Source organism: Vollenhovia emeryi, unplaced genomic scaffold (assembly GCF_000949405.1).
Source record: "Vollenhovia emeryi isolate VEMERY1.0 unplaced genomic scaffold, V.emery_V1.0 DF939195.1, whole genome shotgun sequence".
In the NCBI taxonomy this organism is placed as follows: Eukaryota; Metazoa; Arthropoda; class Insecta; order Hymenoptera; family Formicidae; genus Vollenhovia; species Vollenhovia emeryi.
Genome location: NW_011967171.1, coordinates 714,864 through 730,323, shown reverse-complemented (window position 1 = coordinate 730,323; position 15,460 = coordinate 714,864). Strand labels below are relative to the sequence as shown.

At 49.6% G+C, this 15,460-nt stretch overlaps 1 protein-coding gene across 2 annotated transcripts in view; it reads right to left on the bottom strand.

Moving 5' to 3' along the window:
• Nucleotides 1-2,625: 2,625 nt before the first annotated feature.
• Nucleotides 2,626-15,460, bottom strand: part of LOC105562101 (leucine-rich repeat-containing protein 15-like) — an 80,078-nt gene continuing 67,243 nt past the window's right edge. For both annotated transcript variants that reach the window (XM_012012638.1, XM_012012637.1), the window contains exon 2: nucleotides 2,626-4,948. In XM_012012638.1, coding sequence (XP_011868028.1) covers nucleotides 2,910-4,916 — 2,007 coding nt within the window. In that variant the 5' untranslated portion in view covers nucleotides 4,917-4,948 and the 3' untranslated portion in view covers nucleotides 2,626-2,909. The remainder of the gene's footprint in view (nucleotides 4,949-15,460) is intronic.

The following is a 15,460-nucleotide window of genomic DNA, read 5'->3' as shown; positions in this document are numbered from 1 at the left end:
CCTCTCTCTACAACTATCACTACTACTACTCACGAAGTTGCCTTACAAGCGGATCCAATTAGGAAGTTTTGCATATTCCGTTAGGTTTTCCTGGACGCGGTGCGTTTGGAGGCGTGCGCAAATAAAAGAAAAGAAAGAAAGAAAGAAGAAACACATACACAAATAGGTTCTCAGGATCGTAATCGCGGATTCGCGTAACGATTTCCATCGTCGTTCGCGCCCGGAGACATAGGCATCGGAAGGGCGCGCGCGTAACTTTATCGGTACGCACGCGGACGGAATCGCTACGGCGAATCGCAAGTGCAAGCCTGTACGATGATTCCTATAACGGAAACGTACGCACTTTATTCGTACTGCATTGAGTATATTTTCGTATTCAAAACGTAACATCTTTCTTTTCCAAACTTAACATCATAAATTAATAAATAAATATATATATATTTTTTTTTTGTTTCGTATGTATTTGCTTATGCTTCGTATAAATGTGTCCTTTGTAGTTGTTCCTAAATATATTCGGTGTGTAATGTGCTTACAGAGTAAAGGTCGTAACTATTATTGCTTCAATTTACAATACTTCGTACGAACGAGGAATCCCTCCCTCTGCCGATCGCAAACGAGGGAAAGAAGTCGGATTCGCGACTTATGACGTAATTTGCTCCCTTAAGCGCGTCTCGTGCGGAGGAACGTGTTAACGTAATTTTTCAGCAGGAAACTTATCGCCCTTTCATTAATGGCGCAGCTCGAGTATTTGCAAACTCTCAGCGGCCCAGTATCCGGATACTCGTTCGACTTGAATACGGGAATGAAAGATCGGATATCGAGTGGCTGGTCTTTTACAAGGATTATAAATATCTGACCAGTTTTTATATCCGAGTCAGCGCTATATCAAAATTTAATGATTTATATTTGCATATTAATTTATTATCCGAATAATTTGTGGACGTTAATTTTAGAAAAAGATACAATACTGTAACTTCCGATTACTCCTATAATAAAGAATATAAATTATTTATGTAGGCGCAATACAAATTTAGATATAGCGCTGTATAATTGATATATTGAACCGAGATGGTATTAATGGTATTAATGTTAACTGTTTCCAATTAAAATCTAAATTTGAGGCTATTAAAAAGACATAGTTATTTAATTTTAGAAAAAGACAATATTGTAATTTCCTCGAGCGAGAATATCTGTAACAAGCCTTGAAATTCAGAAAAGAAAAACATTTACGAAGACCAAGTTATGCCAGAAGAATCTATATATCCGATCCGGATACTCAGGATATTATACTTACGGATACAGGCGAAACCGAGTCCAAGCTTAAACGAGCGCCACGGATACTTGGGTATTCGGAGAAGGAGGCGGGGAGGGAAGGGTGAGATAATAAGAGCCCTACTATTAATCAACCCCTGCGATTGCGACGTAGCTGACAATAGTTGTGAGCCCCGGGCCTGGAACGGACCTTACGAGGAGTATTAATCTCTAGGTAGCTAGTAATCTCTCTACAAGGGCCTTCAATCGACTAACGCGGCGTAGCTCTCATTTGATTTGTCACTACTTGTTCAAACGGATCCGACGAAACGAAACGCTCGCCGGGCAATATCGAGCCACTGCATTCGCACTGAGCCAGCGAATTTTAACTCGCAATCCTCGCAAAATAAATACAGGCCCCCTCGTGTACTCTTTCCCTCTCACGGCACGGCCGCGCCGGTACAACGCACTCTCGCGCTCCCGCACAATTTAAATTCCGAGTCAGATTGTGTTCCCTCAGTGAGAATGCATCCTGGCTTTCTCTCTCTTTCTCTCTCTCTCTCTCTCTCTCGCTTTCTCTCTAACATAACAACGCAACTATCTCGGAAGACATTTCATTTTCACTCGTCCACGGTTGCTTCTGTTTGTCCTGGGGGGATAATTTCAGCGTGTCGCGCGCGGTGACCTCACTGGTTTCTTACGACCCCAAAGCACCACCCCGTTTCTCGTTCGAGCAACAGAATTTCGGATAATCCGCTTTCCCGACGACGACGACGGCGACGACGGCGATGGTATCGATCATTCTTCCAACGCCAAGTGGAAAGTAATGTCCAGCCGCAATCTCGGCGCCGCCACTCGCGTCTTATCGCGGTACAAACTGTCCGCGGAACACAGAGGAACAACGTCGTTCTTCTTCTCTTCCCTTTTCCCCTTTTCCTCTTCCCCCGTGCTACGTTCGCGGACGAACATTACCGCGCAACCGCTCAAACGTTTAGCCGGGATGCCGAAGTGCACCTGCAGTTCGTTGGTCCTCATACGCGACGAGACGCAGCGATCACGAGAGTCAACATGGGTAGGACCGACGCAATCGCTTCCGAACGATGTCGTACGCCGCGTAGATTCAACGGTCGGATATAGCGATCCGAGAGACGTGGCGTAGACCTTCCGCACTTCTCGCGCTATTCTCGCAGTTATCGCTGGTCTACAATACGTGGAGTAAGCGTGGAGTAAGGGAGAACCCTAATTTCTAGCTTTTGGTGTAAGAAAGCTGAAATACGGGCATAATTTTTAAAATATTTGTAACACTGATTGATGGCATTTTGATTCACATCCGAGAGTAAGCCTAAGAGCTGAAGTAGGAGTGAGAAATAAAATGGATTTATTTCCTTACTTCTACTCCTTACTCCAGCTTACTCCATGTATTGTAGACCAGCCTTTACACTCCAGCTCCCAACGCAGACTCCGGTCGCCTCGGGTATCAAGACGCCACGCCGAGGCAATAATCCCGAGACAGTCTCGAGTAGTTAAAGGCCCGTGGATACGGAGTCAACGGCGTCCGGTTCCGTCTAACGGCCAGACTATCCCCCAGACTCGCCGATTACCACTGTGGCTAAACCCACCAACTTGCGCGTTACGACTTCCGGCCGTCCGACTCCCCCTCATACAAAGACGACATGCGGTTTCTCGGATAGCGGGGGTGGCGGCGACGGCGGCGGAGACGGCGGTGCCGTCGGCTCGTAATCGTAATCGTACTCGTAATCATAACCGTAGTCGAACCGCCGTAGAATGTTCGACCTGGCGACGGGAGGGCTACGCGCGCGATAAAGCGATAGCACTTCCGGCGGCTCGTCCCGCAGATCGGTCACATCCGCCACCGCGTATACCCCTTCCTCTACCGTCAGTTGCTTGCCCTGCGACGTAGGCTCGACGGCGTCGCGACGCCCGGGCCGTGCGTATCGCGGCGTCTCGTAGATGTTGGTCTCTCGCGACTGTGGACTGTAATCCGTCATCGTCGTCGTCGTCGTTGTCGTCGTCGTCGTCATCGTCGTCGTCGTCGTCGTCGTCGTCGTCGCCGCCGCCGCCGCTGCCATCGCCGCCGCCACTTTGCCGCGCGGCGAATCGTACGAGATATCCTCGTTGTTCCTGGCCAACAGCCGGCGGCTGTACGACTCGACGCTCTTGTCCAGCCCGTTGTCGCTCCTACCAACGTAGACCAGGAACTCGGGACGACTCGGCGCCGCGTACGCCAGCGACCGTCTCTTCCTCTTGGCGCGAGTCAGCCGCGCGATCAGAGCGAGCACGGCCGCGGCCGCCAAGAAGCAGCCGGCGGCAGACAGCGACAGGTACAGGGGGCTCAGGCGGCACCGCAGGGAGCCCTCGGAGAGCGCGATAAGCGCCCTGCCGGCGAACTCTTCGTCGCTGCAGACGATGTCGTAGGTGTCCAGCTCGAGCCGCGTCTCGTTCCGCCGCTCCTCCGCGCGGATCACGTTCCACAGCCAGTGCACCGAACAGTTGCACACCAGAGGATTGCCGCCGACCCGTAGATGCGATAACCCGTCGACGGGGAACTGCGTCGGCTGCAAGGTCGCCAGACTGCATCGACGTAGCGAGACCCACTTGAGGTAGCGGGCGCTGTAGAGAACTCGCGCCGGCAACTCCCTCAACTCCCGATTGCCGTCCATCGAGATACGCTCAAGGTTCACGTTGTCGGCGAACGCCCGCGCGTTCACGTTCGCGATCGTGCAGTCGTTCAGCTCCAAGGTCCTCAGCTCGAACAAGTTGCGGAAGGCCACGGCCTCCAGGGATCCGAGGGGATTCGTGCTTAAAACGAGACCCGTCAGAACGTTCAATCTGGCCAGAGCGGCCGTAGGCACGGAAGTCAGATTGTTCCCGGACAAGTCCAGATACAGGAGGTCCGGCAGACGATCGAAGGCAACGTCGGCGATGTACCTGATGACGTTGTTCGACAAATTTAGGGAGACCAGCGACGGTAACGACGGCAACGAGTCCCGGTCGAGCTCCAGTATCAAGTTATCCGACAAGTCTACGTGCTCGAGGCTCGGCGCCACAGCCAGATTATTCGTCGGCACTTCCAACAGCGAGTTCTTGTTCAGAATCAGAGTCCGTATCTTGTGCAGGTTCTTCAACAACTCGTCGCACAGACTCGTGATCGAGTTGTCGCTTAGGTCCAGTACCTCCAGCTCGCTGGTGGACTTGAACGCCTGCTCGGATATCTCCGAGATATTGTTCCCGGCCAGATTCAACTCCTTCAAAGACGTCAGTCCGTCCAGGGCGTTCCTCGCCAAAGTGTGGATCATGTTGCTGCTGACGTTAAGCGCGATCAGGTTTTGCTGCATGCCGAAATTCGCCATGCCCAACGTGTGAAGGAGATTCGAGCTCAAGTCGAGGCTCTCGAGGTTCCCGTAGAAGCCGAAGGTGAGGTGCACGTTGGTCACGCGATTGTTCGACAGGTCCAAGTGGCGGATCTCTGGGTTCAGCTGGATCGGCACGACCTCGAGACCGGCGTAGGCGCACGAGACCCGTAGGCTCTCGTCGTCGCATCGGCATCGCGCCGGGCAGAGACCACTAGCCACGACTGTCATCATGGCGGCCATCGCTATCGCGATCGGCAGCGTCGACGGCGACGACGGCCCACGTGATGCCATTCCATATGAGCTCCTTTCGGACTGGAACTGCCCTGCGACAGAAACGAATAACGGCAACGTTATCGTCGGCTGATAGATATGAACGGTGCCGTTACTGAGCAGCACGCAATGCACGCTCTAGCGTAGGGCGTAAAATTTGGAAGAGCAGGCGTCTAAAGCATGTCGCAGGATATGAATAATAAACAATACCGAAACAGAATGCGATAACTGTAGAGTATCGTTGAGAAAGCGGAAACCGCGAGCGCGAGTTGTCGAGATAATAGAATTAATTGGACAATAGAATCCTCTTGTTCTACGCGCCTGAAGATTTAACGTCTTTGGACTTTGATAATTCAATCATCTACGATTTTAAAAAATTCATCCGATTTTCGTGACATTTATATACGCCAGTATTTATTAAGTTGCACCTCAAAGCGCGATAGAAATTGCTGCGTCACCAGCGCGGTTCCAATTATCCCTTTAATGTCCGACAGTTTAATGATATTAACCGCCGTGTTAATTTCGCATTTCGAAATACTCTATCAAAATTCCACTTCTTCAGCCGGAGTGATGCGGCGCTATCATCGCGATCAACGCGCTCACGATAATGCGAAATAATTTAATCGCACGAGCGCATCGGGGAGACGGGGCGGGGCATAAATAAAAGCGAAATACGTTAAAGCAGGAGCACGCACAGTTTCAGCCTGCATCCGGGCAATTAGAAAACATTTATTACATCCTATCGTACTTGTTCGCGCAAACCCGGAAACATTCTTCGCGCTTTATACACTACGTACCGCGGGGCGCGATTATACGAACGATATCCCTGTATCATGAAGCTGCGGTAAATGTTTCGAATAGAACCCGCCGTTAGCTGAAAGACCTTTGTGAGCCGGGTAAACCCGGCGAAAGCGTAACTACCTTTTACGTTCGCCGGTTTGCCGCACAAGCTCGATGCAAGTTTATTTACGGACACCTGCACGCTCATTCGCGTTCAGATTTCGCGCTGCCTGCATCGCCGGCCTCCTCTCGGGACACGTCCGACACGGTGCAGTTTGTACGTCAACTTCTTCCACTTTTTGTTTTCCTTCTTTTTTTAATGCCACGCGAAGGGTAAATAACGCCACCCACTCGTGACAAAAGGAGCAAAATGACAAACTGGCTGCGAAAGAGGAGTGAATATTAAATTTGCGTCCATACAGCCCGACTAAATTTACCGCGCCCGGCTAATTAAATCGACGACGAATCCCGCCGTGCGCACCGCCGTTTTCACCCGGCGACTTTTTCACGTTCTCTGTACGCACTCGGCTGTATGCACGCGATCGTCGCTTGTCGGCAATCAGGGCAATCATGTATAAGGGAATTCTAAAGCCATCTGTTTTATCGACATGCTTTATTAGAAGTAATCTTTTAATTGGCTTTATAGAAACGCAAAACAAATGTTTCAGACAAAAGTTGTATGGTTTCGAGGGGGACATAAGATGGTACCATTGGTTCAACCTTGAAGAGTTATTTGAAAGTCACGTGAAGGTCACCTTCAATTTTTTTAACGGAACCTCCTACTGTTCATCATACTATCTTATTCTACTAATTAATATGAACAACTTTTGTCTGAAACAATTTTTGATTTGCCTAATACTTTTTGGGATATTCAAGAAAAAATTTATAACTTTTTCAATGGTTAGCTTATGATATCTCGATAACGGTTTGTCGGAGGGAAATGTGGTACAGGACTTTTTATACTTGATTTCGTCTCAGGAATGTGCTGTTGCAATAGTGCTCCAATTGTTGAAAATTTTTGTGTATGTTACAATACAAAATGAGATCCAGCATTCTCTAAGGGCAATATATAAGAGCAATATCGTGCAATTAGAACTAAGATTAATAGCCTAAAAAAAAAGATTGCTTCTAACAAACGCAAGTGCAGAAGAAGAGAAAAAGAGCAGTAGTGTAGAAATAGTTGTAGGCTTTTTTTAGAGAGGTCGCTGCCAAACATCTGTCAGAATGTCAGCAAAACCATGGTGTTGACGATGCTAGAATTCGATCCAAAATCTCGGCCTGAGCAATGTGTAGCTTATAAAATTGTTGCTTTTTCATAAAAGTTGCAAATTGATTGGCTACAAATTTCTCGGACGGAGTAGAACTTGGAATTAAAAATGTCGATAATTGACGTTTTTAATTCCGTCTCCTATCTTATCAACGCTGATTGAGTTTGCCAGCGGCTTTAGGATTCCCATAATGCAAATTATCGCAAACCGCCTAGAACGCGTTCGCAATTGTGAAAAATGCATTCTCGATACGGGTGTTTAACGTGACGTTAATTTAAGAAGAATTAAAAGCTGGTTAAAATAATGTCATTTAACATCACTATGTGATCGATAAATTCCTTAAAAAAAATTGATGAAAACGTCGCGATGCCGCATTTGTCCCGGCGTTACTTAGTTTTTTTTTAAGGTTACATTAACTGCATAACTTTGTTAAGACCTTCGCACAGACTTTCCGTAAAACGTAACAAATCGAACCACGCAATTGGTCGAAACCTTACTGTTACGTTTCACGAAAAGTGTGTGGGAAGGCCTTTATATAGCTTTATCGTGTATACGTTTTTAGTATACTAATGATATTTCCTCACGCCACTTTGTATCAATAGACATATATTTTTTCGTCGTATTATCCTCAGGCAAAGAAATACAGTCGAACTAGCCTTCAAAGAAAGTTGGGGGTAACAAGAAAACGTTACGTTTGCCAACGGCGCGTTTATTTCTTAAAGAGGAGAGGGAGGAAGGGGAGGGGGGAGAAAGAAAGAGAGAGAAAGCATGGCGCATCCCTCCTTGGTAAATTTATCCGCAAAACAAGCAATTCGACGAGTTCGTATTTCACGTGAAAGCACGGCGCGCTTGGTCTATTGCGATAGAATTAAGACCTGGGAAATTTACTAGGCGACAAGATAAACAATGCCGGGGCCATTAATATTTCATTAAAACTCCTCTAAAAGTACAATGTCGTAACTTTTGCTCCGGGCGTCAGTGTACAACAATTCGAACAATATGAAAAATGTATCTTCACAGGTAGCAAAAAAGTGCCAGGTGTATTTTTTTACAACTATAACGGACACGCGTGATTGAACAAAGTAATCTCGAGACCAATAATTTCCGACAAAAAAAAAGAGCGCTCTCCACGGGCGCATCGCCCGCTCATCGCGATGTTTTCCCGCAACGAAAAGCGCTAAGTGCTCTCTCGTAATCGACACTGAAATTCCCCTCTAACACGCGCATAACTCGACCGTCGATTGAAAATCGATACTAGATTAGCCCGTCAAATTAACCGCGAGTGCCTCATATAATGTATGGCAGCCCCCGTAATCGGACGCGAAAGTAGCCCGCACGCGGAAAACACGGCTCGCGGAGAGGTTACGCATGGAAACGTTACACATGGCCGCGAACTAACAACAATTTAGCGATCGTTATCCGTTAACCCGTTGCCGGTGAGCGTGCGAATCGACGAGATCGGAGGGAGGGGGAAGGGGGAGACAGAGGGAGGAGAGGGTTGCACGCGCGTGCATCGGAGGGCGGAGGGTATTACGCATTGCGCCAACGATAATTTCGATCCCCGCATCGCGAGATTTCTGCCAAGTCCTCTCCTCCCCGCCGCCGCCGCCCAGAAATTTCCCCAATATCCTCGTTTCGGTAAGTGCTCGCCGCCGCCGCCGCCCCTCCGGTAATTTTTCACGTCTCTTTTTCCACGCTCCGTCGGGGAATAACAAATGGCGCTGATCTCACTGTCATGTATAATGCACAGATTTACAGCATCCCGCTATCTGGCACAGCTATACCGTCCGAAGCCGCCGCTGCCCTCCCGACCTCCCCCCCCCCCTCCCCCGCCCTCTCCCCATCCCCGCGGCCGCCCATCCCGTCGCGTCCGCAAAAAAATGCAACGGACGTTAACATCCGCGGCAAGTAATATCCCGTATGGCGGCGCGCGTCATTTTCTCCGGGAAATCGGGCGCCCCTTTTTTTTCCCTACCTCGCCTAGCAGCGGACGCGCCCGGGACAGGGGCGTTTTTCGGCCCCGGGAATATCGCCGAGAGGAAGAACGTTGTGAGGAGGGTGAAACGAGATCGACGCGAAAAGAAGGGACCGGGCACAAAATGGGCGAGAGGGTGGGGAGAGGGGGGAGGGGAGGAGAAGACGAAGAAGAAGAAGAAGAAGAAGAGGGAACTTGATTGCGCGGGGATATTCGAGGATATCTTGCCCCGCGGTAAAACTGACATCGCCCTGATAAACAACGCTTGTCTACGGCTGCCGGGATGATAAGAGCAAAGCCCGGGAATTAGCTCAAGTATCGCAACTTGGTATCTGGGTCAACGGGCAAGTTTTTATTTCGCTCTATCTGGCAACTCGTTAAGGATTTACATTTACGAGACTAACTATAATCTAGTTCTGTACGCCGTAAGTTTCGCGCAAGCCCCAACCGACGAACGGTTAAGTACCTCCGAAGCTACCCCTTAACGGTGCGCTACAACGATGAAATATTTAGCGCGGTATCAAAGATCGGTAATTGTTTCTAAAGCTAAGGCGGATACACCGGATACCTATCGTCGGGGTAATCTTGTTGCGCGAAGTGAGATTGTGTTATCGAGGGCAGTTTCGTGGCGCGGCGATGAACGATGTGTTTCAGAGAGGTAGTTGTATCGACGAAGAACAGAAATGAATTAATCATGATTGCTTTAACGCCAAGTAATAAAGGAGTAAGAGCCAAGTGCGTAGTATGGAGGATTATAAATAATTAAGAACAGAAATGAATTAATCATGATTGTTCTAACGCGAAGTAGTAAAGGCGTAGGAGCCAAGTGCGTTCCTTGTATTGAGGGTTTATAAATAATTATAATATAATTATATATAGCAATACTATATATTGCATATATAATTAATAGATAAACATTTTGTGCGCTTTATAAATATATAGCCGGACGCGTCTCTTGAAACTGACCATCACTCGTACGGTTTTCGCGAGGTCCGACAAATATAAATTTAATTATCTTGCATTATTGCAGCCTCTCCCCCGTCGCGTACGGACTTCATATATCGGTTTAGATATAGTTTTGCAGTGCGTATCATTAACGTCGATATCTTATTACGGTGCAATTTACGCGCCACGTGATATTTTCGCGCAAAGAATTCGTAAATAATGTTGGCGCATAATTTGCACGGCTCGCTTGTGTAACGAGCAAGCGCGGCACAATCGCGAGCGGAATTAAAAGACTTCGTATCGCGACGTACGTGTATACGCGGTGTTTCTCGTCCCGATATAAATCCCGGCTGAAAAATTCATACAGTTTGCTGCGCATTTTAATTCTCGGCAACGTGGGCGGAGGAAAGCGTCGGCATTCTCAAGATAGCCGAGTTACGCCCGTTTATCGGCCAAAGGAAACGTAAATAATAAATAAGACGACGGGTTTCCCCCCCTCGTCGCGACAGACGACGAAATTTGCCCGGACATGCATAATACATGTGGAAATGGCATCGAGCGTAGTAGCTAGGCAGCCGCGGGTGACTTCTTGTCTATAATAGAATCTGCGCCCGTTCGCCCGATTCTACGCGGCATAAAGCAAAGAAGTCTCGGATAACGTATAACAGGCCAAGTCATTCAATTTACCGAATCCCCTTTCGCCCCTGCCCCTCCCCTCTTGCCCCGGAGCCCGTTCTCGTTCTCTCGATCCAACTCGACTGAAGACGAGCCAAAGTCATACCAAACTTGGCTAACCACCGAATAAACGACCGAGCTGCAACCTCTCTAGCGAGGAGCACGAATCCACGCGCGAGCTATAATTTTACGATTTACCCATCGTATCGCAATAATACGCCCATACCGCCAAGATAATGCAATTCCGTGATAATGCAATTAGTAAATCACGTGCGTGAAATGAAACTTTTCCCGCCGAATATTGTTGCCAATTACTTTTCTCCATTCGGGAAATTAATTCTGAAAATTGCGCGTGAATGGGTTAATTAATTTTGCCGTGTGTTTATTCAATTTTACGATAACAAAGTTTAGCGACAAATTAAGCTTGACAAGTTAAGCAAATTAAGTTGCACGCTTATCGTAAGGACCACGGAGAAATTTTTTTTAATGGCAGCTAAACGTTCCCCCTCTCTCTCTCTCTCTCTCTCTCTCTCTCTCTCTCTCTCTCTCTCTCTCTCTCTTTCTCTTTCGTACACCGCGTCCATCCCGAATTAAAAGTGGTGACATTACGAGGCTGCGTATAATTAATTTCATCGCCCCGGACAGAGCGACACTGCACACGTCCGCTGCACAACGGAGGCAGCGAGCAGCGGTAAGAATTACTTGCCGTTATAAATATTCGAGGACGGTAATTAAAACCGTGCCCCACGGGGCACCAGCAGATCAAACGTTAATATCACCGACGCGCGTTTCCACGCGCGAGGTATCTCGGAATTAAACCAAGCTACTCTCTAAACGAATTGCACGAATCGCTGCATTGAAATGCTAATTCAATTAGTTCTTCGGGGTTAAAAACTTGGCGGTACCACACGTGCGGGTGCGCGGGCCGCTGTGCCGAAACGGCTAATTGGATTAGCATATTAATGCGCGAAATCGGAAAATTCGTTAAGCCGAAAGTTTGCTCTAGCCCCGGCCGAGTCTCTTCTCGCCTTAATGAATAGTCCTCTCTCCCTCTTTTCCACGTTCCCTTCCTTTTCGAGGCACGATGCAGTTGCCGGGCATAAATTACCAGGCGAACGGTGGGGGCTGGACCCGTGTACACGCCTCCTGTTTAATTTATGCATTTCTTGACCCGTATCAGCGGACCCGCTTTCCTACCTGTTGGTCCGCCGCGTCTGGCCTGCCACCTGTTCGAAAGGGATCTCCTCCTCGTCCTCCTTCTTGGCAAGCAACGAAAAAATGCGTATAGGCATTTACATCGCTCAGCCGGCCGACGGCCGGGGGATCTTCCAAGTACCGCTCGTTATATTCGGCACCTGAGAAATGAGGCTTGAGGATTTAACGGCGCTTAACGATGCCGGGCGGCTATCAATTCTCGCTTCACCACCGTGCGCGCCTACCTTTCCCCCCGGTGTAGCGTCCATCCGGGACAGCTGTCGTTCGTTCGGATCCGGCTCGTATCGCGCCGGGAGGATCGGGAGGGACCAGTCGCCGCCGTGCTACTCCGTGGACAGCGACGGCTAACTTGAGACAGCTGGCAATCAACGTTTTCAACCGAACGTCCGAACGGCAAAGTTTCCGATCGGTATCGATAAAGCGATATCTGCCGATCGGGCTATCACGGGTATTACGAAACTTTCGTGAAAACGGTCGCGAGGCCCGTTCGACCCGTCCGTGAGAGACGTTACTCTCAGGTTCATCGCGAAATTGCCCCTCGCCTGCCACGAAACCTCGCCTCTCTCTCTCTCTTCCGCCCCTCTGGAAAATTATGCAAATTGTAGGAAGGATTCGTTTTTCGCGTGCTCAAGCAGGAGGGAGGCCCGAGCGAAGGGGTTCGAATCGGGACGGCGATCGCCGAGTTATATCCAGGGTACGCGCGGGAGGATTAATGCGGCGGCTACTACTAGCGTCCGGTTCGCATTTCCACCGAGGGGGAGATGGCACTCGATCGGTCATCGAGCACGTCGAAACGATTTTAACCCTCCCGGTCGTCTCGGGGCGCGCGGCCGTAGCCCCGTGTATCCGCTCGAGTAAAATATTGCTTCGCGCGGAGGTCGTGGCGACGTGGAAAGAAGAGAGGAAGTAGAACGAAGGCTCAAACGGGGAAAGAGCGAGGGAGCGAGAAAGCGGACTCGCTCGGTCGGGTACACGCCGAGGCACGAGGGAAGCGAGTGGGAAAAAGCCCTCTGCAATTGCAATCCGGACAAATATCCGGAGCCGAGACGAACGACGAACGAACAAAGAGAAGCGCGCGAGAGAGAAAGAGAGAGGGGGCGGGGAGAGAAAGCGCGCGACGGCGCGAGAGAGAGAGAAGAGAAGAAAGGGATGAAGGGCGGGTGGCGTAAAAGGCGGAAGGGAAACAGAAAGAAGGGAGCGCGAGGGGGAGAGAGAGAGGTTCTGGTAGCGGTACAGAAATTGTTCGGGCTACTGCGAAACGAAACGAAACGAAACGAAACGAAACGCTTCTCCCGCCGCTCCTATATATATGCGGCAGTCGATAAACCGCGCCTGCGTAGCTCAAACACACGAAGGGCCACCTACCCCCGTCGTGGTACGACGGAGGCTCCGGGGGGTTGCCCGCACGCATACCTCCGCTCGACGGAGGGCGCGCGCGAACGCAGGGGTGTGGATTAAAGATATTAAAGATACCCAGAGCGCATACACAACGTCCGTTCGTCCGTTCGCCCTCCGTCTGTGTTTTCCATCTTGGTTGCGCGCAAACGAACACCCCGGCCCCGCTCTTCCTCCCCCTCCACCCTCATCGTCCTCTCATTCATCCTCTGCTGTCGCAGAACCGCTCCTCCTCCCCGTCCGCCCCTTGTCCGCCCGCGACGTTTCCGCTGCGCGGAAAAAAAGATTCGAATGTCTAAAGTTAAACCGCGCCGCCGCTCGAGAAGCACGAGGGGTAGGGAGGGACGACCGCTTTCGGTCCCGGGAGATACCCGGGCCGGGGCTCTTAAGAAACGGTGTCATTAGGATTGAACGATCGTGCGGGCGCGCCGTGTGTTTCCCCCCCGGTATTACACGTACATACATTGTACTCCCCACGTTGCACCCGCGCCATCGTTACACCTCGACGTTGCCCACTTTATCTCGCGCGCCGCTCTTACCCGGCGCCCCGGTTCATCAGTTACGACCTTCCTGGCTCCCCGCTTGCTTTTTCTCAATGAATGCTAACGTACTGCGCGCAACTCTCTCTCTCTCTCTCTCTCTCTCTCTCTCTCTCTCTCTCTCTCTCTCTCTCTCGCCCCCTAAAAAAGAAGAGAAAAACCAGATACTCCGATTCTAAATTGCTCCGCGCGTTGAACGGCGCCGTCTCTTCGCCGGAGAGACGTTTGATTGTTCCAAATTTAAAAGAGCCCGACGATATGTATATCACAGCGCCGTCGGAGATATTGAAATGCTCCTCGGATCGTACGTTAACACACACCGCTTCCTTCAATCGTATCCACGGGTGAATACGTAGTCGCGCGGCCATCGTCGTCGTCGTCGTCATCTTATTTCAACGTTCCGCGCTTTCAGCGACCGCGCTTCTCATAAAATCCCCCTCGGGCTTCATAAAAATCGTCCACCGATAAATCACGAATGAAATTCCGCGGACGCGTATAACGCGCGCGCGTCGCTCTCTGATCCGCGGACGCGATTCGCTCGGGCTTTCCGAGCGTATTACACGGCCGGCAGGGAGAATTAATCGTTTAAGCCTCCCGGCGTTGTCAACGCGCGGTGCCTCCCGTGCATATCTCATATCCACCGCGCGTGTAACGGAGATGCGAAGGGCTAAGTGGACCCCGCGCGCATTCCTCGGGCGGACCGACGCCCGGCGTCGCCGCCTTCCTCTTCTGCGCGAGCCGGCGAAAATTACCGACCGGCTTTGTCGCAGCGCGATATTAACTCGCGAAAATTCGCGGCCGTTCGAATTAAAATGTTGACTTAATCTGATCCAATTTTCACCGCGTACGCGTACCTTTTCAATTCCGCGAGTCGCCCGGCAATGCGAAAAACCTGGACCCTCCCGCGCGAAACCTCGTCCCCGCTTCCCGTATGTATGTACATATTTGCATATTAACGTCGGTGCCGTATAATCTGATTTATATGTCGCGGTCAATACGGAATTAACCTCAGGTAAATCCAATACAATTCTCGGAGTGTTCATTACGTGTGTATGGAATTTACGGAATGTCACGTATTTCCTACCAATTGTAAATTCGACTTGTCAAACTTGGCCGAAGCGGTCTTCCGTGGCAAATCCGAATTAAAGAACACACTGAGAACAATTTTCATCGGACAAACCTATTACATGGTGTTCCCGATGGTTAGTTTTTCCGATTACGTTTTCCGATTAAATTATGGATACATCCGATGAAATTTATCCGATGAAATTTCATTGAAAAACCGATCGCATTTTTCATCGGATATACAATTCAATCGGATATATCCGTTTGTTATTATGTCATTGGATTATCCGGTTATATTTAATCGGACATTTTTCTCAGTGTAGCCCTCAACTTTTCTCGCCGGTTTGTTAACATTAAATCTCTCAATCTTTAACCGAAGGGGAACCGCTGACCAAAATCTTGTACACCAATGCCCACTAATGCCCAGTGGGCATTACTTTATCTTATTTATCTTGTTTTATCTTATTATACAGGGTGAGTCTTTCCATATCCGACAAAATTTTTGAGAGGGTAGAACGGATCGAGATGAATGAAAAAGTCCTGTACCATTTTGCAATTTTCGTAATAGTTAACGAGTAATTAATTATTAAAAATCGTTGTCTTAGGCCGGCCTACCGCCCAATTCGAGCGCGTGGCGAGATGTGCGCATAGCAATATCGATCGCCAGGCGGTCACATCTTGCCCACGCGCTCGAATTGGGCGGTAGGC